The sequence below is a fragment of the Ciconia boyciana genome, chromosome 3, assembly GCF_034638445.1.
Source record: "Ciconia boyciana chromosome 3, ASM3463844v1, whole genome shotgun sequence".
Taxonomy (NCBI): Eukaryota; Metazoa; Chordata; class Aves; order Ciconiiformes; family Ciconiidae; genus Ciconia; species Ciconia boyciana.
Genome location: NC_132936.1, coordinates 77194139 through 77220512, shown reverse-complemented (window position 1 = coordinate 77220512; position 26374 = coordinate 77194139). Strand labels below are relative to the sequence as shown.

The 26374-nt window shown below is 37.4% G+C and overlaps 1 protein-coding gene across 1 annotated transcript in view; it reads left to right on the top strand.

Annotated features, from left to right (window-relative positions):
* Window positions 1-26374, top strand: part of PRKN (parkin RBR E3 ubiquitin protein ligase) — a 784012-nt gene that overhangs the window by 277237 nt on the left and 480401 nt on the right. Inside the window, exon 4 of the mRNA XM_072857961.1 lies at window positions 22515-22633. Within this exon, the coding sequence (XP_072714062.1) occupies window positions 22515-22633 (119 nt within the window). The remainder of the gene's footprint in view (window positions 1-22514; window positions 22634-26374) is intronic.

Sequence of the window (26374 nt, the reverse complement as noted above, 5' to 3'; positions counted from 1 at the left end):
AGCTTCTGATATTCTATGGGATCTATTGGCACTCGACAGAAAGCTGAACTTAGGTAGGATTACAGCATTTGTGATCAAATTATCAAACTGAAAGGCAAATAAATTAAGAAAATGTCTTCCTTGATTTGCCCTTCACTTTTGAGACAGAGTGATATAGTGGCCTCCAAGTGAAACTGTCCGGAATATTTCTGAGCTGGATTATATGTGCTGTGGCACCATTTTTTGTACAACTACTATGTCAGAATCACAGTTTCCTTAGTGAGGTATCTGGGGAAGTCCCTATTTGATGGTTAACCTTAGCATTCAGAACTAGCATTTTTGAATGCTAGTTCAAAAAACCCATGAATCTTTGTATTCACTGATACACCTGAAACTCTACCTTACAAGCTTCTCTGTACTGTTGGCATCTATGTGGGTATTCAGTCTTAGGTCTTTGACCTTGAGAACAGGTCAGATTCTGATTTAGCAGTTATATCTAACTGCTGCTATAACTGATATTTGCAGATGAATGCTTCAGATTTAGTTTTAACAGTCTATCTACCTGCACTGATTTCAGCATTTCTCAAGTAGAAGATCTGTAACTAAATTTCCACTTAAAATGCAAGCCCATCTGGTGTATATATATAGATATATATATTTTTATATATATATACGTTTATATATTTTAACTACTCTCCCACTCAGCAAAACAAAGATTGAAAAATCAAAGGTAACAGTTGCATCCTGGAGCAAAGTGTCCTAGGGAACCCTGAAACCCAATGCGTTTGCTGAGCACCAGCACGCTCTTTCCAAGCTTCCATGATGCCCTACTGGTGCAATAGTCAGTTCTGTGGGTATTGATATTTACCTGTCAAAAGACAGGGATAGAGGAAAAAAAAAGAAACATATGGATATGGGGATGGGGACTTGAGGTGCAGGGGAGGGGGAACAGCAGGATATCATGCTCCAGGTTGAGCATGTTCACCATGTACTGTACTCCTTGTTGTTCAGCTTCATGCCATACTGCACAACTAGTCAAGGATTTTATGATAAACCATGGTATCCTGGTTTCCAGTGCTGGCTGGCATTATTTTATTGCGTATTCACTATGAAGATGGTTTAGCCAAAGTTGTAACAAAGATCAAAAGTTCACTTGAGCAACAAAAGTACCTGGAGCCCCGATCCCTCCTTTTGTTCACCACAATTTTCTCCTTAGCTTTGTTAAACAATAAATACTCAGTATGTATTACTGAGTATTTATTTATACTAAGTATAAATTTTATCTATCTATATATATAAAAGTATATATATTTGTTATATATATTTATATATAACAAAACTCTAGCTGACAACAATTGGTTGGTTTCTGGTTTAAAGCTATACCACTTGGCACTGTTTATCTACTGCAACTCTTCTCAGCCTCCACAAATTATTTTTGAAGTAGTTGAATCAAACATCAATAGTATTTTAAATAAAGTCTGAACTGTAGATATGGCCAGATGAAGACCCTGATTAACATTATCAGGGACTTTCCCCAAGCATATTTTAGTTGCCTTGAAAAGAATGTTGTGCTTATGCAAATAATAATGAAATAAATAGCAAAATCTCCACTGTCTTCAGCTGTGGAAGGTCAAGATCTAAAGTCAAGATTTAATGCAGATTAATGATTATGGATATTGTACTTTTATACCTCTTGTTACCTAATCTGTGGTGAATAACTATAGATCTTCTTATCCTGGTTTCTAAACCCCATAACATTGTCCACAGTGATTTTTAACATGTCAGGAACATAACAATGGCCATAGCTGAGCTAATAGTTGACTCATCTTGATCAATATCTTCTTTATAACTTTAACCATTGTGAAATATTTAGGATGGTGATGCAAAAAGTTCTGTTTCAAACAGAAGTGTTACCTGTCCTCCACATGTCTCCTAATCTGTAATAGAGATTTTTCAAGTACACTAGATCTAGCAGTGTAGATGTGAAAAAATTTTATTTCTGCGATCCATGCACAAAGATCTGTGTTTGACCAGCAATACGTAGATAAATAAAACATCTTCATTAAATATTTCCATCTGTAACAATAGCTTTCATTCTGCTATTTCTCCTTGATCTCTTCCATATTTCATTTTACTACCCCTATTCTCCTGTAGTCTCCCACAGTCCAGGTACTGAAATCTCTTTCTCTGGCTGAATGGCTTATAAATATACTATAAACATGGCAGAACTACAGGGTTTATTACCTCCTGCACAGATATGTAGTAGATCAGGAATCTGAGTTGAGTACTGGGGATGTAGATATAATTTCTTGCTTGTTTCCTAGAGTATTGTGATCCTTCATTGAATAACACATGAGAATCAGCTAGAAATCAAATGGTTACTGATGAAGGAAGTGGGAAGCCATCTAGATGAAATCTTGCCTCTTTAGAGGCTGCAGGAGTGTCTTCTAACTTATAGTATGACTTGGGAATTTAACACTAGAAAGGAGACCCCCGGCACATACATTTGTGAAACTGTCAAAAGGATTGTATGGAAGGGAAAAAAAAAAATGCTTTCTTAAGTTCATGTGAGATGGGAGAAAGGGAACAAGCTTTTGTAGAGATTAAGAGGTATGAAGTACATCTCAAGTTGAACGTACAAAATAGTCTTTAAGCATTTCTGTTTAACTTCAGCAAAACCATTCTCCAGAATCAATTGGCTTAATTGATTGGTGTGGCACTACAGGACCAACCGAGTTAAGCTGGCAGCCGCTGGTTCAGTGTCACACTAATCAGGAGTAAGATAACAACCACTTGCTAAAGCTCTGTTCTGTGGCGAGGAGTGGAGTCTCAACAGTTCATGCAGTAGGAATGCTAACGTGGGGCAGAGGATGGTTTCCTAAACTGACAGGTTGAAGAATGATAGTAGGACTTGGTTTAAATTAATCTTCTTGAGGAGAGAAGTGCTATGCACTTTAGTCTCTAAAATGCAATGAACATTTAATACTAGTATCACATTTAAAGATACTGTACATATAGTATCAAAAATATCTAATAACTGATGAATCAGAGAACATATTGATATATGAACCATATGGTATATCGATAATATCTCTTACTGAGAAGTCCCACAGGGCCTACATGTTACTGCATTCTCACTTGATCATAGTTTTGCATTAAGCAAAAAAGGGGTAATCAAGGAGTTATAGTGACAGATATCTAGTTTTAGTCTTAGAAACTTCATCTTTGAGTCTCCCCAAAGTCCCCCCAAAGCAGTGTGGAACGGTTATGAGCTGAAGCTCAAAGCTCTCATAGGTAGAACCATGTATCTTGGCAAAGCAAGGGAGATCACTAGATGGTAGGTAGCATCACCTCACTGCGGGAAATTTTCAGATGTGTTGAGGTAAGTGTGAGTTGCAAGGGTAGGACTAGTCTGTATCACTGTTTCAAAAACTGAGAATATTATTTCCATGCTTCTTATCAAATAACAGACATAGATGCTCAGCAGGCTGTACATGTAAACAAGTCAGTGAGGATTACTATGATTCCATTTTATGTGCCTTTAACTTTAATGCAATGAATCTTGCTCCTCTCAGCTAACCTGTGGACGAGGAATTCTGTTAATTAATGCAGGGCTAGAGGAGCTTTGAGGTTCGAGGTCCTAGGACTCAAGTACAAGTCCACTCTCTCTCTCTCTTTATCTGTCTGTCTTTCCTTCTTTTCCTGAAATACTTTGTTTTGTGTTTTCCTTCCTCCACAGGAAGAAGTTAGCTCTTTGCATGTGGAAAAATTGAACACTCTAATACATGTTACTTTAAATAGCTGCTGTTTACTGCCCATTGCTTAAATATCTAGGGCTGGTTTTAATAGCCTGGAAGACCTGCATCCCTTCTTCCCAAACCCTTTTGCTGAATGGTTTAAAGAGATAAAGAAACCTCTTGGCTTAGGTTTGTATTTTCAAAACTGTCTTCTAAAAGCCAAAGGGTGTTGCCACATATCCAGCATTTCAGTTTAGAGCATATATGAACACAGTATGTGAAATTCTAAGTTGACTTTTTTCTTAAAATCCATTCCTACTCTTCACAACATTGTCCTGGTATTGCATTATATGAAAGTGATGCAATGACCATACCATTATGTTGTGGCAACACAGCATGGTAAAGTGCCATTTTTACACAATGATTTCCATTTTTCCGGACCAGTCTTTAAGAGAGAGATTGTCAACCAATATAAATCTTGTCAATTCTTTAGAAGCAGCTAAGGATCTTCCTCAAAATACTACTTTTAACGAAATAATGTTACCCATGTCATTAAATAGTGAGTTTATGAAACTAAATAGTTCAATTTGGAAGTATTTGCACTGGTATTTTCTCTCTGTAGTGAAAAATGTTGTATCAACTGAGTTAGAGATACATCTTTCCCAAGCCGTTTTCCTGCTGCCTATTATTTCTAAGAGAAGTAAATAATCTTTAAAATTCTAGTTCTGTGGGAGCTTCAGAGTGAAGAGCCTGACATGCAGGGCATTGAGAATGAAAAGGAATACCACAGATCAATCGAAAAGGCAGCTTCTGTGGTACACTGTTACTGTGCAACATTTTGTAACATGCTGAAATATTTGTTAGAATAAAAGCACTGGCAAGTTGTTTAGTACATTAATGGACAGTCCTGTTTTCACTAGTCATTTATTTTTCTGCTAGAATAATGATGTAGTGCTTCTTAAGGAAAAGGAAGGAATGTGCAGGATTAGCTGTAGTCGTGAGTCAGATAAGCAGTTACTTGTCATATTTTTCTTTATTTAAATACACAACGGTTATATACAGTATAACTAAAAAGAATAGCTTTGACTGGGAGCGCTCTCTTGCCTTAAGTAGAGCACTAGTTACAAACAGAAATATTATTATAACATTTTGGTAGTGTGGATTTGTCATTTATCTCCAGAACTTCTGAAGATGGTTGTTGTTGTGTGCACAGGCTTACAATACCATCTATGTAACCCATAATGTCATTTCTGTGTATATCCCTGTATCACTGGTGGAGATCCTTGAAACCAGTACCTGAAACCATACTGAACCTACAGCACATACACTGAAGCTGGAAGGTTGCAGAGAGGATTAGTGTGGCTTCCAAACAGGGATGATATGCAAAGAGTTTCTTTTAGTTTATAAAGAAATAATGCTGTTTCTTGTATATTCAGTCATTCAGGCTAGGGACTCTCTTTTGGTCAACAAAACATGAAAGCCTTGACAAACCTTGACAAGTTATTCAGTTTGCCCCTCAATATTAGGACTGAAAAATATGAACATCGTGGTAGGGGAATGGATTGGCTGTTTGGTTATAAGCTCAATTCCTGCTGGACTTTGTCCCCACATTTTAGAGTAAACATCCATCTTGCAATCCCATTCATAGCTTCTAGACTGTTACTTCGGATCATCTCATACAAAGCTGTATCTGTCATTAATATTTACACAAGGCATACATCAAATACTTTTCCAAAGATATTTGTGCCTGTTTTTTGGTCAGCAGTTAACTGACTAGTTTATACTATCAGTCACATTTTATTAAAAACTTATAGCACCTTCCATAATGTGGTTTCCAAATATTTGTCATTCTTCTCTCCTGGATTGTCACTTGTCAGTAACTATGGGTTTCTTTTACTAAATGCTGATTAGAGTATTTTCTGAGTTCTGTATTAGGTTCTGCAGCCCTACATTATGATATTTTTACTAATTTATAAATATATTGTATATTATAGGATCATTTTTTAAAATGAAAATTTCTGAAAATCTGCAGAGTATTTGAAGCTGAAGCTCTTTTAAAAGCATATATGTATGTGAAAGTAACTGTAAGACAATTAAGGAATAGATACAATGTTGGTGGAACTAATTTTTTTTTAATTCAAGTTGCATTCCAATTCCTTTTTATAGCTTTGTTTTTAAGTTTTGAATAATGGGATTTATAATGTATAATTTATACAGTGATTTTCCTTTTCCAATAGTTGATAAATGTCACTTGATATATGTTTATTTAATATTTCAAAAAGCTTTGTGTTAAATTTTAAATACTTAAGTTTATATGAGTGTAAATGCGTGTACATGTCTGTGTGTAACCACAGTATCTTTAATCTGCTAATCAATTGTACATACATCTGTTGTCCGCTTTTTCTGACAGCTGTCACTCAGTCTCTGATGCTAGAGGTTGGTGAAGAGGGAAAACAGAAGTTCATCTAAATTCTAGCTTGTTATATAACCTTGAAACATAAGTTTCACTTATTTCCATTTACAGAAATGTCCATTTGATCTGTTTTATAAGAAATTATCACTCTCTAAATACAACCAAGAAATTTGGCTTGCAATTATGACTGTGCAAGTCTTTGCATTCATAAATTCCACATATACATCATGTACTTTTTTTATCCATGAAAAACATCTGTTCTTTACAAATAAAATGGTTTGGCAAATTCAGATTCTTGCTAAATGTAGAGGTTGGGATTTTGGATTGATAGTTTCAAATCTCAGAGATCTTTCTAGTCTCTGTCACTACCAATGTTTACAGGGAGCAAAACTGCTTTACAGATGCTAATTTTTTAAAGTGGAAGGGTGTTGGTGAGAAGTAACTGGGGTTGAAGTTACTTTCCATTATCTTTATTATAATATTTCTGTTGAAGTATCTTATTGCTAACATGAACTTTCAGTAGGGCCACTCCTGAATAAAGTTCTTTAATTATGCTGAAATGTTCTATGGCTTGGTGCTATGCATAAGCTCACTTTACCTTATTTCCCTTGTGGTAAAAATTTGATTTCTATTTTGTAAAAGTGAGATGATTCCATTCAAACTTGGAGCTCGTCAGTGTAGCTATCCATATAGTCCCTATATAGTGACATACTTCTTAGCTTTTCACCATTTTCCTGCAAATAAGGTGTACCATCATTCCTACTAAATATATATACACTTATGAATGAGATGGATGATTAAGATGAAAGCATTTCTTGCTCAAAGAGCTCAAGCTCTTTGATTTAATTTTTAGTTCATCAAAGGCAGGTAAATTTGTAACGTTATTTATCATGATCACTCTGGTCAAACCCTCACACTACTGTCGTCTAGTATACAACAGCCCTTATGAAATGACAAACACTTTCTTACTCTTTTTAATCAATATGTTGTGTCATCCTATTTGAAAATTGCCAATACTTCTGTCTGTTCTCTGTTCTACATTCTTCTGGTCCAGCCCTTATCCTTTCGTAGCTCATCTCTGATATAATACAGCAATTTAGCTTTATATATCCTGTCAGGGAGAATATTGCTTTCCCTCATCATTCTTCCTTTATTGTGTGCCTTTTTTCAGAGTTAAAACGTAAGTGATTTCTTCATTGTTAATTTCCTTTACTATTTTTATACCTCTTTGATCGAGTCTCTGGCTCTCACCTCTAACACTCAGCTTCTCTGCTTATGCAAAATATCTCTTTGATAGTATGCCTGTGTGATAGTATGTCGTGTTGTTCAAAATCAGCAAATCACAGCACTGCTGTCTGATTCTTTTTCTGTGTTACAAAGGAGCTGGTTTGACTAGCAACTTCCTATGTTTATTGTACACCTGCTGCTGCTACTAGATAAGGATCTAGGAAACATCCCAAAATGTTTCCTAGATCCATATCCATCTGTGACATTTTCTGCCCTCTGTTTTTCCTGGCAGTATCTCTTCACATGTGTGACTTCAGTCTTTTAATTTTGTTTAGTTAATATAATTTTTTAAAAAGCTTTTAATTGCCATTTTTTACCTATGCAATGTTGTTTCCCCACTAAATTTCAGTTCTGTGTCTTCCTTTTCCCTTTCTCATGCTGCTCCCATTGCCCTACTGTCATTGTTTTCATTTAAAAAAAATGCAGAAAATGAGTCAAAACTGAATGTTCAGTTGCAAATCTGAAAAGGAATCTACAGCAATGAAAAATTTAGTCTAGCTAGTGAATATTGGTGTTTAACTGTCATGGACCTGATCTGCCAACAGTCTGTACAAGCTGGCTCCTAGGTAGAACACCATTAATGTTTTCCTTACTGTGTGGGGTCTGTTGTGCAACTGTGGATGAGACAGGGATTTCTCAAGTCTTCCCAGAGATAGCAGCTCTTCCAAAGTTTTTCTCATTTCTGCTAAGAATAGACATAGGGCAGTGAAATCATCAATTCAGATGATAAATGTATGAAACTTAAACAAAGTGTTAATTCCCATCTTTTCTAACTATTGCTGAAGCATATAACATTTTTCAGTAATGCTTTGGCACCTGAGAAGGTGTGTGTGGAATACTAAGCTGTTGCAAAATTACTGATGTTCTGTATGCTCAACCATCAAAACTGGCCATTACTACCAGGTTATTTGATATATGTTCCTTTATATCAGGTGGAATCTCTTTGAAAATGTCTCTGAATATCGAAAAAGTATTCAAAATAATAATATTTCTTTATAAAAGTAACCTTTAGAAAAGTAAAACAAATAATTAAAAATAGCTGGAAAGATCTTACTCTTGACTGTGCAAGGGATCAAAACTACGAAAAAGACTGAAAGCATTAACAAAAGAACAGAAAATGAAGAGCACTTTTTAAACAACATGGCAAGTTATGATCATTTTGTAATCAACATGAAGACACTTCATACTTTAAAGAATATTACTGTGGGAGAAAGATTCTTCAGAAAATTAAGGTGCAGTGCAGAACACAATTAGTTTTTAAAGCTTAAGATGACAGCTTGAAATTCAAAAACAGGCAAGGAAGTTCAAAAAAATACATAAAGATTTATAATCTAGTAGTTTAAACTCATAAGACTTCTACAAAGACCTGTTGTCATTTAATCGCTGAAGTATCTTCTACAACAGAGCTAAATATTTTCAGTATTTGTGGGTTCTTGTGGATAAAACCAAGAGCATAAATATCTGTACTTTAAAAAATATTTGAAAGTCATTTGGCAAAGACTTGTGAGTTAAAATTTTTTCATGGTCAGGAACACAGAATGCCTCCATCAGAGGAAATGGTCTGGGTTGCACAGAAGCAGGACTGTCCTGTGTCTTTCCCATTGCAGCCTGGAAGTCAAAAGAGGTTGGACCACTGGATCTGTAACTACAGATCCAAGCTACAGTCTTTCTGAAGTGACACAGCAGCACAGTGAAATGGAGTAGCAGCTTACTTCCATCTCTTTCTCACATGAAATATGACAGTGGCTACACCAGCTCGGACCAAAGATTCATTTAGCATAGTACCCTATTGGCAGTCCCTAGCTTCTGCCAGTAGCTTGTATAAATCAGTCCGGTAATGATATTTTCCAGGATGCTGTCCCACTCTTGGTCACTTTCTCTATGCCTCTTATGACTTTGTAGACCTCTATGATATTCCCATTTAACTGTCAATTTTTTTGGCAAAAAAGTCATTGTCTATTTAAGTGATTATGCCATGTATGCTATTGATTTTCCATTCCCTCTTTTTTGTATGTTTTTAGTTCTCCCATATCCTGCTCTGAGATGGAAAAGGTAGAATTGCACATGCTGTTGAAAATGGAGCACATCATGGATTTTTACAGCATTTGTACAGCACTGTTTCCTGGGGTTTTCTTCCCTATTCCTCTCTTAATAATTCCTAGCATTCAATTTACTTTTTTGATTGCTACTGAGCATTGAGCTGACATTTTCATAGAACTATGTATTATAACCCCAAGATCTTGTTTCTGTGTGGTAATAACTAGTCAAGACTATCACTGTTTGCGTAAAATTATTTTTCCCATGTACATTACCTTACATTTATCTACAATGAATTTCATTTTTCATTTTATTATTAGTCACTCAGCATCCTGCATTCTTAAATGTTTTTTCCAGTTGGCCTTCATTTTTACTACCATGAATAAAATCATATCACCAGCAAACTTTGTCATTTCACTGTTCATTTCTCTTTTTCTGATGGTGAATACTCAAGTCCTAGCACAATTTCCTTTTGGGACTGCACTGAGAAAACTGATCATTTATTCCTGACATTTGTTTCCTGTGTTTTAACCAGTTATTTGGCCACAAGGCAATTTTCCTTTTTATTCAATAACAGTACAACTTCTGTTTAAAAACTGCTGAGGAAGCTTTTTAAATGTTTCAGTACCTTGAATTACTTAATTATCTTCCATAAACTTTGCTACCTCACTATTTATTCCTTGTGTGCTCTGACAAACAAACTTTTCCAGAATGTTTTGTAATAGGGTAACAGACGATAACAAAACTAACAGCAATTCTGTTGTTGCTGCTTGTTACCAGCCTTTTGTAGTTACTGGTAATTACTATTGATATGTTAGCTTACCTATATCTGCACAACAGTAGTTGAGTAGAACTGGATTTTTTGGACACTGGAAGTAAGTAGAGAGCTAACACAGAGAAGCAGCTCAGTAGGAATAGCCATTGTTTTGACTGAGGGTATGCTGTTATTTGAACTTTCAGTCAAAAGAAACATCTAATTAGATACTATGATTGCACACTAACACTCGTAATAAAATTTCAAACTAACCAAGAAAGCAAAATTTGAATTTTACATTCTGTATTGTCAAATAGGTGGTTGCCTAAATTGTGCATGATCTCCTATGCAGATGTACCTTTGTGAAATGTCATATATTTGAAACTATAAATAAGCTGATACAATCTCATCTTTAATTTGCAAATGCAGGCATCCGTTCTATAAATTTAAATATAGTTTCTTTTAATTCTTTTCCTAAGTTCTGTGGTGCATTCTCAATTAACAAGCTGATGATTTCATCATATTTTACCCTTTCCATGACCTGTCAGTACTTTGTTTCTTGTTGGACACGAAATAAGTATTTTCTGGGATATCACATGCTTGGTGTGATGGCACCAACAGGCTCTGCAACTTCCCTCCTTGGGTGTTTAACTGGTTGTGTCAAAGGCCAGCTGTGAAATGGGGCAGTTGTGTAACCTTGGATCAGACTTCTGTGAAAAGAGCTGTGTGAGAAAGAGCTGCAGGAAACCTTGTCGGAGGTCTCCACCTCACCTATCCTCAGTGGGCCCACTGGCCTGGGAGCTGCGTTTAAGCTCAGGTCCTTACCTGTGTTCCATCCCTGGGCTATGCGTTTAGGTATGCTGTGTCTGGATGTATATCGTCTTGATCCTGACCTTGACTTGCCGACTTGATTTCCTGGCCTGACCTGGGACCAGCCTCATCTTTATGGGCTTGCTTGGTGACTGACCACTGGTCTGTGAGTGACCATCACTGCGCCTGCCCTGCTCACCTTGCTGAGGTGTGGTGCGTCTGAGCCCCTGTGGGCCAGACCCTGGCTGCTGTTTGCCACAACAGCACCGTTGGCTCCTGGCTCCCCTGTCCTTCCCCCGCTGTGCGCGCCCTGGCACCTGAGTGTTCGACTTCTGGGTGTCGAGCTGTCCGGTCATGGCTATTTCCATAAGCATGCTTCTGTCCACACAGAAATCTTAAACAAGTGTGCACATTCTCAAATTCCACTTTTAGCCAAAAGGAGGAAACCAGAGCGGTGCTGGAGCTGATCAGTAGAACGGGCTTTTAGTTTGTAAACATTTCTTAGTTTATTTGCTGAAATTGTGTTTAATTTCTGCTTATACTGAAGCCTACACTGTAGGAAATGTGCCACCCATGCTTAGTTTTCTGGAGCAGCTTCGCTTCCCCTTTTGTGCTTAGGCTTCAGCCCAGAAGTCCCTGCCTGCAACTACAAATAGGCCAGTTCCAGCCAGTTGTTATCGCTGCAGGTCACGCTCAGTGCCTTCAATGAGGTAAAAAGCAGCTCAGGGTGGTGGTTTGCGGGGGATGTTATGGTTGGTGCGTAATGGTTTCCCCATACACAAGGAGTACATTTTCAGGGAGACCTTTTGATACCCTTAGTCTTGAACACTTTGTTCATGTACAAGATATCACTGTTTGTCTCCCATGTATCATTTGCCAAGCTTTCAGCAGTCTCATGAAACTGTCTTTTTTTCTTTTTCTTTTCTGTGTTTTGCTGTCTGGCAGAATCATCCCAATTGCCTTTTTCTCTTTTTGCTGCCTTCACTCCTTATTGTTAATACGAACCACGCTAGCTTTAGTGTTGAAGTTTACTCCTTTGAAAATCAGAGAGCAAACTGAAGGAGAGAAGAGTGTATTATGAGAAGTAAGAGAAAAGTGAAGCTTATGTAGAGGTCAGGAAAGGGAATGAGAAGGGGGAAAGGTAATTACGGAAGTTAGCTGGGTAACACGATAATGAAGGAAGAATTTGGGTGAAATATGAAAGAAAGTGAAGGTAAATGATGGTGGGGCCCAGAAAAGGGAAGCAGAAGATTTTTTCATGATAAAGATTGAAAGAGAAAGCCTAATAAACTTTTTCCCTACCCCATTCCAAATTCCAGAAATTTAAAATAAATCAAATACTATTATTTTTTGCATTTTTTTAATTAATAGAAGCCTCCTGGTTTTTTTGCACACAAAAATTTTTCACTGAGAAGGAAGGAGTTAAAAAGATAAATGTCCCCCCTGTTGTCTTTGTCAAGTACTTCTGATATTCCACCTCTTACATAGGCATTACACCCTTTTCAGCCAAATTCCAATTCTTCTTAATATCCTGTCTTACTTTCATTTGTAGTCCTTCTTAGAGAGACAAGTCTATTTCTTTTCTCTAAATAGCTGTGTCTTCCATGTACTTTAATTACCTGAGATGCATAGACATTCTGTAAATCGTCTTTGAGTCTCAAGAAAAGGAATTGTTTTTTTGAGGTTTAGCCTATTTAATATTGTTATCCATACCGCAAACTACCGCAGCTGTTTATCATGAGTTCTTGTGTACAGCATCACCACATGGGATTCATCTCACCTAATTTTAGAGGTCTGCAATGTAGATATCTCTACCAGACCTAGTAGTCCTAAATCCCCACAACAGAGAGAAACAGACCCGTTTAGGTACAATTTATCTGACATATTTATATCTTTTTATATCTACTTTAAGATGAATTGAATCGAACCATAAAAGTGCCCATTTTTCTCACTAGAATATAGCATTACTAGTTTAGATGAATCTAGCTGTCAAATAAATGCCATTCTCATGGTCTAAATTAGATAGGCATCATAAAGAATAAGTATCATCATCAACAGGTAGAAATGTTTTATAAATGTGTGCATCTGCATATATGTGTCTGGGGAGGAAAGCTATGTGCTCTGTGAAATCTTTGCAGGTAAAGACAGGCAGTTAAAAAAGAAAAGATTAGAGGCACAACATATCAGTTGTATTTTTGGAAAGCGAACAGGATCTTTTAAGTCATCTCTCTTTTTCTAGGTGAAGAAGTGGAGCCTCCACACTTTTTTTAAATTTAGCTTTATGTGGAAATTTTCACTACTTTGAGACTGCTGGGCTTATACTGCAGATGTTTTTCCTCCTACTGTGTTGAATCAAGCAAAGTCCTTAAAGTGAAGACAGTTGCAAATTTTTATTTTTTTTTTTCACTTCTACCTATGTATTTTTCATTATGTGGGTGCAAATTGCTAAAATTGTCTGAGAGGTCTCTGCCAGTCAGTCTACGTTTTACAAATCACAACTAGTCCAAATGTAAATATAATGGAATCTGGAACAATGTTAGCTTTATGTAATTTTCAATCTGTTGAAAGACTTCCTGTAGCTGTGTCCTCTTTTAAATAGCTGACATAAAGGAAAGACTCAGTAATCATTATCATCTATATGAAAATGCAGTTCAAATGAAAACAGTAGGTTAGCTCCTAATATCCCTATTCAGATTTTATTCACTTAAACAGTCATGTGGATGATAATGGGTGTTTTGACTGATTAGAGATTTCAGTATCAGGTCTATAGTCATTATGACAAATGTTTTCTGATTAACTAGTCATGCATATCAAAATAATTGGCCTGTGCTATCACTAACATGTATAAAGCTCCCACAGCATGTCCATCATTAACAACACAGAAAAAAGGAGGTAATTCAGATCCTAAGGAGCTTAAAAATCTAAATGGGGAGACAGTACAAAACATTGGGATACACATCAGAGAAAGCTACTTTCGCTTTTTATATAAACCACTAAAGGGAGAGAACAGTTTTAATACTTTTTGTGATGGGATATTTGTGAGCAAATTAGCTTTGAAGAGGTAGAAAAGAGAGAGGGTGTCTCATTAGGATGAGAAGACAGGTCCCAACAAAGATCATAAATGAGCAGCCTTTTGCATTCGTATCTTCATAATTTTTTTTAGTATTGCCCTGACACATTTCGGTATTTCCAAGTGGGAAGTCATTAAGTTTCTCCAACAATTGCAAGCTTCACTCAAATGAGAACATTGGTAGAAAAAGTGGCAATCAGCATCACAACACCATGTTAATTACATAGTATTCGTTATGATTCTAGCTCAGAATTATTTCTCATATATTTAAAGAGCTATTAAACACCCATAGAAATGCATTCAGTACAAAATATACTAGAGAAAAATGATTGTTGTTGTTTTTCTTGACCTATCATCCATTCCTGAACAACAGGGATGCTGTCCCCCAGCACTGAAGGTTATTAAACTTTCAAAATTGATCCTTAACCCCACCTCTGATGACTTAGTTTGAGCAATTCAGTTTACACAGGGCTTAAACTTTTTTTTTTTTGAGACATTATTTCTGGATATTAGAAAGGAGATATGATGAATTTAGGTTAATATGTTACTTTATCTCTTCTGTCATGTTATTTGATGGTTAATATAGAAAAATAATAAAAATTGAAATAATTTATTTCTAACACTGTAGTATGACCTGAGGCTATAACTTATCTCATTACCAGAGCTATCTTAGTATGTTAGCCTATGCATACTTCTGCTTTGAATTTTGGAAGGTCTTGGAACCTTCAGTAGCTGTTCTTGATCAATTAGTTTCTTGCTTTAAGTTTTGCTGCAATTTCTGTTAGGGAATTTGGTTAGGAAAATATCAGTACTAGATATTGCTTGTAGTTTAAAAACAGAAACAAAAACAAAGCAAGAAAAAACCTCAAACAGCTCAGACTTATTTTCTGCTTGCTCCCACATAGATAATTCTAAATTTGCTACTTCATGAGGCATTAGTGTAATTTGTATTCTTTCAAAGTAAATGTCCTCCTTATTGAATGGAATCTCAGAACTATTGAAATGACTTCTAGAACTCACAGAAAATAAATTATATATAGGAAGAATGGAGGGGGAATCTGGTGACATTTTTAAAAAGTAATGGAAAAGTCTAGGAACGTTAAACCTGAAAGCTTAATTGAAGTTCCTGAAAATTCTTGGAGGAAAAATCTAACACTTGCAAGTATCTGAAAGAATCCAAGAACAAGAGTAACAACCAGAATGAATTTATCAAAAAACAGATCATGTTGAACTGTGGAGAGAAGAAAGCAGTAGATATCACATACTCACCTTTGTAAGGTTTTTGACAATTTAGCATGATACTGTCATTAAGCAAACTGGGGGTCCAGATATAGATAAAAATACATTAGGGTTGCTGTGAACTTGTCTACTAATCTGTAGCTGGGGAGTAGTTATTAGTAGTTCATCATCAAAATGGAGGGATAAATTGAATGGATCTGCCCTACATCTGATATTAATCAATATTCTCATTAATGACCTAGAGGATAGAATAGACACAATACTTATTAAATCTGTAGACATCACCAAGCTAGGAGGGACTGCGGATAAACTAGAGGACAGCATAAAATGATCATGACAAATTGGAAATATAGTCTGGAAAAAAACACCATGCTGCTCAGAAGGGGCCAGCACAGGGTATTGCACTTCTCTGGCAGTGTTCAGCAACGCAAATACAGAATAGGTGAAGCAGATAAGGGTTTGGAGGTTCACTTTAGATCATAGACTGAACAGGAACCAATTACGTTATGCCCATAATGTTAAGCAAAATATTATACAGGAACAGATAAACAGAAGTATAACTTTCAAGATGTCTTTAAAAAAAAAAAAAAGATCCTATTGTGCTCAGCATTAGAAAGACTTCAGCTGGAAAATTATGACAAGTTTAGGGAGCTGCACCTAACACTATTTAAAGAAAAGTCTAAGAGAAATATTTTGAGCTGTAGGGAGTATTAAGTACAAGAAAGAAATGGCCATATTGGGGTTGACTAGGCCATGAAATAGAAAACCAATACAAAAACCTGCTGCAAAAAGAAAGAAAATAAATTGGTTTCCATATCTTCGGTGGAAAGTAGGGGATGTAATTGTTAAACTTCAGCACAGAAAATTAAAGCTAAAAATAAGGAATATCTTTTTAAAAATAAATATATTGAAGTACTAGAACAGATGACCTGAGGAAGGAGGTTGTGAATTCTCTATGACTGCAGATGGGAGAGGCATTTCTTGGGACTCCAGACAAGAGAGATGTCCTTACTTTCCCTGAAAGATTCAGTCCTGTAAGTGTTCTCACCAAATCAAAGGGCAGTTAAGGTAGACCAGTGAGCCGGGCAGTTGTGCATTAAATGAGTTTTGCTATGCTGAAACAAGTTATGAGAGGAATTCACCAATGCAGACAGAAATTATTAATTTGGCTGCTAATTTATCACATGTGAATAAAATGAAAGAATTTTTTTTTCCGTGCTTCCAAGTCAGATTTATCTGAAGCTTGACATATTGGAGGTGGCTTCTTACAAAATTAGCTTATGAAAAATGCTTTTGGACCTATGAGAAACTCAGGTTTGTAAGGTCAACTTTACGGTGGCATCTTTTTCAGTTTACAGTAAATTAAAGTAAAATACTTATCAACAAATGACAGATCCTTGTTGCACCATTTTTAAGGATAAGAGTAATGTAATGGTAGAGACTCAAAGGAAGTGGTTTCTCTAAAGACATGCTGATGTACCACCTGGGGTTGGAAAGCTAGATCACACAATCACAGAATCACAGAATCGCACAGGTTGGAAAAGACCTTTAAGTTAATCGAGTCCAACTGTAAACCTAACACTACCAAGACTACCACTATACCATGTCCATAAGCACCACATCTACACTTCTTTTAAATACTTCCAGGGATGGTGACTCAACCACTTCACTGGGCAGCCTGGTCCAATGCTTGATAACCCTTTCAGTGAAGTAAAATTTCCTAATGTCCAGTCTAAACCTCCCCTGGCACAACTTGAGGCCATTTCCTCTCATCCTATCGCTTGTTACTTGGGAGAAGAGACCGACCTCCACCTCTCTACAGCCTCCTTTCAGGTAGTTGTAGAGAGCAATAAGGTCTCCCCTGAGCCTCCTTTTCTCCAGGCTAAACAGCCCCAGTTCCCTCAGCCGCTCCCCATAAGACTTGTGCTCTAGACCCTTCACCAGCTTCGTTGCCCTTCTCTGGACACGCTCCAGCACCTCAATGTCTCTCTTGTAGTGAGGGGCCCAACACTGAACACAGTATTCGAGGTGCGGCCTCACCAGTGCTGAGTACAGGGGGGCAATCACTTCCCTACTCCTGCTGGCCACACTATTTCTGATACAAGCCAGGATGCTATTGGCCTTCTTGGCCACCTGGGCACACTGCTGGCTCATATTCAGCCGGCTGTCGACCAACACCCCCAGCTCTTTTTCTGCTGGGCAGCTTTCCAGCCACTCTTCCCCAAGCCTGTAGCATTGCATGGGGTTGCTGTGGCCCAAGTGCAGGACCTGGCACTTAGCCTTGTTGAACCTCATACAGTTGGCCTCAACCCATCGATCCAGCCTGTCCAGGTCCCTCTCTAGAGCCTTCCTACCCTCAGTCAGATCAACACTCCCGCACAACTTGGTGTCATCCGCAAACTTACTGAGGGTGCACTCGAACCCCTCATCCAGATCATTGAGAAAGATATTAAACAGAACTGGCCCCAGCACAGAGCCCTGGGGGACGCCACTTGTGACCAGCCGCCAACTGGAGTAAACTCCATTCACCACCACTCTTTGGGCCCAGCCGTCCAGCCAGTTTTTTACCCAGTGAAGAGTCCACCCGTCCAAGCCATGAGCAGCCAGTTTCTCCAGGAGAATGCTGTGGGAAATGGTGTCAAAGGCTTTACTGAAGTCTAGGTAGACAACATCCACAGCCTTCCCCTCATCCATTAGGCGGGCCACCTTGTCATAGAAGGAGATCAGGTTGGTCAAGCAGGACCTGCCTTTCCTAAACCCATGCTGGCTGGGCTTCATCCCTTGGTTATCCTCTACATGCCGTGTGATGGCACTCAAGATGATCTGCTCCATCAGCTTCCCCGGTACCGAGGTCAGACTGACAGGCCTGTAGTTCCCCGGGTCCTCCTTCCAGCACTTCTTGTAGATGGGTGTCACATTTGCTAATCTCCAGTCAACTGGAACCTCCCCGGTTAGCCAGGACTGCTGGTAAATGATGGAAAGGGGCTTGGTGAGCACTTCTGACAGTTCCTTCAGTACTCTTGGGTGGATCTCATCAGGCCCCATAGACTTGTGAATGTCTAAGTGGTGCAGCAGGTCACTAACCATTTCCCCCCGGATTATGGGGGCTCCATTCTGGTCGCCATCCCTATCTTCTGACTCAGGGGGCTGGGTAGCCAGAGAACAATTGGCCCCACTATTAAAGACTGAGGCAAAGAAGGCATTAAGTACCTCAGCCTCTTCCTCATCCTCGGTCACTGTGTTCCCTCCCCCATCTACTAGGGGCTGGAGATTCTCCTTAGCTCTCCTTTTGCCGCTAATGTATTTGAAGAAGTATTTTTTGTTGTCTTTTACGGCAGTAGCCAGATTGAGCTCTAGCTCAGCTTTGGCCCTTCTAATTTTCTCCCTGCTCAATCTTGCTACACCTTTGTAGTCCTCTTGACTTGCCTGCCCCTTCTTCCAAAGGTCGTAGACTCTCCTCTTTTTCCTGAGTTCTAGCCAAAGCTCTCTATTCAGCTAGGCCGGTCAATATAGATTGAGTGTCCAGACCAAAATAGATAAGAGTGTCCAGACCAACAGATGAATCGTTGATGGTCAAAAGAGACTATTATGGGACCCTTGCCCCACAATTCAATATTTGGAATATGGACCTGAAAATTGAGATTGCTTTGCCTTTACCTTCTCAGAAAAGAGTTACTGCAGATACAGCACATTTGTTTTTCCCTCCGTCTTCCTCCGCCCACCAATGTATGTAACTGCAAAGACTAGCAGTCATAACTTAATTTATTTATTTATGGCATTAATGCTCACGTTCAGTATCAGAATCAGCATTTATAAAGGGACTTGCATTTTTTTTTAACTTGTAATTTGCTGTGTCTGCACATTCTTGCTGAGTGCCAGTATTACAAATTCTTAATGGAAAGCTTTATGAAAACTTATAGACCATGATTGAATGAGGAAAGACAAGGTTCTAAGGTTGGTGCTGCAGCAATTTTAGTGATGACTGGCACAGTGCCATAATTACAATTCTTATTAATACTGCTACATCAGAGCTGGTGCATCAAGCAGATTTCTTTGTTCCTGTTTCTTTCCGTTCCTCTCTGAAAAGGGGTTCAAGAGGATGCAAACTCAGCTAAGGGCCATGCTAAAATGCACAGTGACATTAACAAGTCAGTAAATAGTTTAATGCTGGCCATCAGTATTGTACTGTATGCTGACTTTTAGCATTTGCATTTTTAATTCAGTCTTCGCTACTCCTGGTGATGCTGCTCAGGACATACACCTAATGATGTAACTGCGCTTTGTGAGACTGAGATCAGCACATCTGCATAAAATGGTGAATGGATTGCTGAAAATCTCTATTTACACTTTCTTCCTAAAATCAGAACATTCTTCTTGTTGTGTTGTGCCTTTCCAGCAGCCTTACTATAGCAGGCATTTCAAAAGTTATTCTGGGTCTCTGAATAGATCTGTGCTGCTTAACTGCTCCAACTTATTATATTATAAATTTGTTTCTTGTGTTTCAAATTTGTGCACAGGGGATGTGTTTGGGGGTACTTTTTATATTCATGAAAAAAGAAAAAAATATGGAAAGTGCAAAGAAAAATGAGTATTGAGCTAACGTAGTCTGTTTTTGCACGGAGTAAATATCAAGCTAATGCATAAGATTTATCCTCTATAGTAAATCAGCAATATTTCTCATTTTAGGCCTCTCCTATGACTGCTATTTTTTACTGCAGTATTCAGTCATGCTGATTTATGCCATACTATCCTGTGAATATTTTGCAGAGTATTATCAATAATATAATTTTATCTTTGGGTCCAGATGGAATGAGCTTAGAACACAAAGCAGGCAGAAAGCATGATTCCTGCCTCAAGTAGTTTACTGCTTGAAATAAACTTGGTATAAAATGTGAGACAGGGACACAAGACATCAGGGAGTGGAGGACTGGATCAGGAAAGGCATCAACCCAATTAACAAAACATTTTACTCTGTAAGGGCTCATGTACTCAATAAGATGGTTCTGTTTGTTTGGAAGGGTTTCATTGGAGTCATGGCAGGAATCATTCTGGAGAATAGGATCGAATTAGGACAGTGAGTAGTGGCATCACAGGTCTACTCAGGACAAGTACTTCTACATGTGAATAGAAACAGCAGTCTCATTAGTCTCATTAGACTGCCCATATAAGAAATTGGAGCGATGGGAGAGGACTGGTGATATCAAAATAGGTAAAGGGCTCTGGTCTCACTTCCTGCACTTGAGACCAAGTCAGGAATAAGTGGCTGAAATCATCTTGTTTATTGTGGGCCTCTATTAGCAATAGCATTCTTGCTTACTTAAGTCATGTAGTATTTCCTTTGAATTGTGCTAAAGGTACTGCCCTTTTGTTTTATCAATTGACGTGCTGATCCTGCATAGAGGAATGGTCAAAAGTAAAATTCAGTCATTTGCAAGTGCACTCCTCCTCATTTGCAATACTGTAGTTTAGGTTTTTGTTGTGGATTCTAGCTCAAAGCGAGTCTAATCCAGACGTGCTCTCAGTCCTAGTGTTAGGAGCCTCAGGCAAAATATGAGTGAACAGAGATCCAAATGTCCAAAATGTTGTCATATTTAGTTTGGATTCACCTCTCAACATTGTACTATATATTAAATAGTTTAGCATAAGCCTTTTTTTCTTTTGAGTTGCACTTATTCGTATGAAAAGTTTGTATGTCTGTGAATGTATGGATGTGTGTTAATTTTCCACAAAAACTGAATTCAGTTTAAATTCTTCTATGCTTTATGTTCTGCTATGGTGATTAATATTCTCCAGGGAAGCACAATGAAAACACTTGATAGATCAGTTGACTAAAATTGATATTGGATGCATCACTGATGTACTCTTATGTAGCTTACTTTTCTGAAAACTTGAAAAAGTGTTATAAAATGTCTTCTTTCAGCAGTGTACATCTTCTTTGAAGACAACTACATTTTCTTAGAAAAAAAGTTTTTTGGATGATGTAGTTCTCTGAAGTTGAGTTGTGGAAACTAGTTGCACATTTATGTTAGGACACCTATGACTAGGTGTAACATGAAATTGGTAGGCATTTCCATTGGCAGAACACAGGGTCTGACCCTTATCATGTCAAGGACATGTAAAAATAAAGCAAGTCAGTCATGTTTAAAAATATTATTCCAGATCATATTTACTGTAGTAACATGTTGGGATTCAAATATACATAAAAAGTATATTGCTGATAAATGTAGGGAGAAGTAGGAGAATGGGGAAGAAGACAGTGAAAAACTTTTGATCTCGAGGGGACTGCTATTGATTCTGAAGTTCACCACTGTTAATGGGTCAAATCTCCACAACGATTCCTCTTGATACTGGGAAAAATTTGTTAAAGACTTTATTCTGGTCTCAGTTCAACATCTGATCATAAGTTTGAGTCTCTGAACTTGGAGATTTCTAGTCTAGATTAAAACCACGCTATGATTCTTCCATAATTTTCTAAGGAATAGCAATAGCCATCCTAAAAAGGGTTTTACTCAAAACAGTGATCAGGATTGCATGTGAAATCAAATGCATTAGCATTGCCCCAGGCTTACACAATTCTCATCTTCTGTTCCATAGTTTCACAGAACAGAATGCGTTTCATTTCATTTTCCTTGACAATTTACTTGGCCTAATATCTTGGCATCAGTTTACAAACTTTACTAGGTTATACCGCTGCCAGCAAAAATAAAGAAATGGTTCCCAGTCTTCCATGAATAAAACTAAATTTGCTAAATTAAATATTTGTTTTCTTGCTGTTATACCAGTCAAACTAATCTTTTAAACTTCATCCAAGGAAATACTCACGCAATTTGAACTCAACTAAAACTTGCAGCTAGACAAATTTAGACTAGGAGTAAGATGCAAATTATGGAGAGCTGGGGTGATTAATCTCATACATCACTTGCCAAAGATTACAGTTGGTGCTCATCAGTGGTAAATTCAAGCTCAAGACAGGATGCATTTTCTAGGAGTTACGGTGTAGTTCACCTATAACTATTGATGAAGAAGCAGGAGTTACCGAGAAGTGTTAAGAACTAGACCAGGCAAGATAAGACTTATTTTTTTTACTTACCACTTATAAAGCCAAATAGGAGCCTTTCATTACATTTTGTTACTGATTTTCAGTATACATCAAATGGTTTTGTTTGTTGTTTTTTTTCTTCCTGACAGGTGCAGCTAGTTACAACAGTTTTTATGTTTTTTGCAAAAATGTCTGCCAAGCTGTGAAACCTGGGAAACTGAGGGTCCGCTGCAGTGTGTGTAAACAAGGAACACTGACGTTGGCAAGAGTAAGCTTTTTTGTTTGTTTGTTTCAAGGTTTTGGAGTATGTGGAAATGATATAGCTAGTTTCATCAATTTGCATACATCTGGCTATGTATATATGTATTTCTACTTAATTTTTTTCTTGCTTTTTATAACTGAGAAGAGTAATTCAAAGGTTCATGAACATTTCACTCACTTATCTCCATTATTTGCAGCACACGCAAGGAACACATTGCAGACTAGAGCTCCAATCCTGTAAAGACATTCTTAGCTTTATATTTAAGGACTAATGATTAACCGGGTAGTATGCACAATGTATACAACTACATGTGTGCTAAAGAGTTGGAATTATAGATGCTTATACAAGGCTTGGAGCAGTTGTTAAGGCCACAGAAAGACCTGAATTCAGGTCTTGATTGTCACCGTTATGGAATGAGACAAGGAGGGATTAAGTGGCTGTGCAGTTGAGAATATTAATCTCTCCAGCCTCGCTGCTGCATGTAAAGTCAAGGGAAAGTTATTGTGCCAGGAGAGAAAGTTAGTAGGAGATCTGTCAAGCTTGGTTTGCATTGTAAAATGGGAGAGTGTTGTTTGACTTGAATGTGCAGTAGTGTAAAGTTTTGGAGGGTTTTTTTGTCTAAGTGCTGCTGAATTTCACTGGTTGTGCTACTGGGGAATGAGAGTCCTTCCTCTCTCATAAATCACAGTGTTTGTCAACCAGGTTTGTTATGTGAGAGGCTTAGGTTTTGCAAGAGACTGAGCCTTACCATGCTATAGACTGGGGGAAGGGCTTTCATATTTGGCACAGGTTTGTGTTTAAATTTGTCTTTCACTGTGGTTTAAAGTGGTTAATTTCAGCTTCATGTTCTTGATGTAGCCCAGTGCTTCAATGTCTTTACACATAATAGCATAGTGAGACCCTTTAAAAACCCAACTCCTATATTCTCATTGAAAAGAATAAACTGTAGCAACGCTTATACACACCGAATTCAAAAAGCTACAACAACAAGCCCCCTCAAGCTCTGTGTGCTATTCCTGAATTACCTGACTATTTCTGATTTATTTCAGAGGCTTGGAAGTGTTGCATTTGTGGTGTTCCAAATGAACACATCTAAGGGGATTTGTTTTCTCCCCAAAGTTGCATTTAAATATTGGTTATTAGTATAGGCTTGAATCACATATAAATCAAGACACAAAAGAAGTTGCCATTAATGTACATTTTCAGTGGTATAATATTCAGAATGGATAAAAGCACAAATGACATTGTGTTCAGCTTGAATACAAGCAGTCAGTGCTCCTGAAAGATACTGCTATTATCACTAGATGAGTTTCAACCTTGTGTATTGCATTGACAGTGCACAACATGTGTCCTTTGCTAGACTCAGCGGCTTCCTTCGGCATGCCCACTTTTGGAAATGATGACTTTCACACCTCTGCCATTTGGTTTGGAATTGTTGTGTTCCTTGTATTAAGTAGACTTAAATAAATTTCCAAACTTTTTGGTTTTTACAGTATCTGCTAAATAGTGTTCTTCATTTTGGAGACTTAAAAAAAAATCTCTTTATTGTCTCCCAAGAATTCCTCATAACTCCACAATAAAAACCCTATTATAAAAAGTTCCAGTATGGCATATTTCTAAAGACATTTTGTATCTGATTGTCTGGAATGTACATGGGCCTACATTCTTTTGGCAAATACAGGGTCAATAACACAATAAATATACAGAAGTTGATAATTTCCATTGAATGAGCAGAGTGCAGCTGCTTCTTTTTTCTATTAGCATATTTTACAATAGATATGAAAATAAAGTAGCTGGAAACTTGGAGTGGAAGCATTCACGATTTTCAAGATTGATTCAAAAAAATCCCAGTTTTCAGAAGATTTGAGAAGGTACTTCAGCATAAAAGTACAAAAGAGAAAAGGGAAATATCTTTTAGATGGTATCAAATGATAATTTTTGTCTGTTTTAGTTTTTAAATAATGCTTATCTATGAAAATAGTTTGCACTTAAGGTTCTTGTTACTTTCTCCCCGAAACAAAGAAAACCTGTTATTATTCTTTTCCTCTCGAATTCGAGCGGAGCACAGTATTTGAGAACAGTGAGTGTGCTGTTCCAGCAGTTTGAGCTGGCAGTCCTCAGGACTTCCAAAGTCCAATATTTGCAATATGGGCACACTTATTGCCGTGAATGTGCTATGCAACAGTCAGTTTGTTTTATAAATACATACCTTCTACCTCAGTCCTGTGGTTGTGTAGACTAGGTGCAGATTTGGCGTGTGCGTGGCCCTTGTGACCTCTTTTCTTCTCACTTTCTGGACCATCTTCCAGGGAGACAGAAAATATTTCCAGCTGGGGAAGCTTGAAATATGTGCTAAGCCCCATTTATTTTTCAGTACTGTGTAGAGACCTCTCTGCATTAATGCTAGGGACAAGTGTGGTCATCCCATCAAGTGCATTGTATCTACTCTGCTTTCTTGAATGCATTGCAGTCTGTAGTAGGAAGTTATGTCAGGCTGAAAATGTTACTGTCAATTGCTTGACTTTTGTGCACATTAAAAAAAAAATCATGTAAGTTAGTATATTATCCCAAACCCTCTACCTTGCCCCTCCAGTCCCACTGGACTATGCCAGTGATTGCTGATAGACATCTTCTCTATTGGTATTACAATTATTTTCCGTTTCTAGAGAAATTAGTCAAAATAAAGTTGACATAAGCAAACTATAAAAAAGCTTGTCTGTACCACCATACTACAGATTTGTCAGCAAAGCCATTTTTTTTTAAGATCTTTTTTTTTCCAGTTCTCTGTAAACTGTGCCTGACCTTTACATGGCAACACAGCAAGTTTCTTGAGAAGCTCTCTTGTGCCATAAGCAGCAAAGCACCATGTAAGCCAGCATTTGTTACACTAATTCTTTTATTGAGATGAAAGTGAATACCTGTGTAAAACCCAAACAAAGCTTTGGGCAGCCTTAACTTACTCTACATGCTAATCCTTTTCCTATCTAAGCCACAAATGACCAACCTAATTAAAATGAGCTTTCTTTTTTCATGGTGTGTTGACTGACATTTTAAAATATTACTTATTCATTTAAACAGTCTTATTCTAATACCTTATTTAACTGTCATGCCTATTTGCATAGCATTATTTTAATATATGATGCTCAGACTAAATTTATGATACTATATTTCTATGAAATTAAAGTGCCCACTGTTTTTATTTTTACCAAAGACATCCATCTAAATATGAAATTTGTAATTTTCCAGATGACACTTAGGTTGGCGTTTTATGAACATTTCGTGACCTAATGCTTTATGGGAGATATATACCAGATTGATTTAATTATAAGAAAACATCAGTCACTGCAAAAGTATTACCTCTCCCTGGTTTCTCTAATTAATCAAGCACAAAAGCATGTCTGGAAAGATTGGAGTGTGGGAGTCTTGTGTAGACCACCTACAAGCCTGCCAGCAACTTTCTTCAAATAGCTCAAAAATTTTAGTGATTAGTTTCACACTGTTTTATATCTATTGTTGTTTTTAAGCTTTTAAAAATATTTATTTCATATACATACAATGCTGCAATTTGTTTCAGTACCCATGATTCAGATGATTAGGGTATTCCTCTTTCCAGAAAAAAAACCAAACAAACACAAAACCCCCCTGATTATAGCAGTCACATTTACAGTTCTTTTTTTGGAGCTATAGCGATGTTAACATTCACAGTGTTAACTCTATAATGAAAAGGAAAATGCCTATCTATAAACT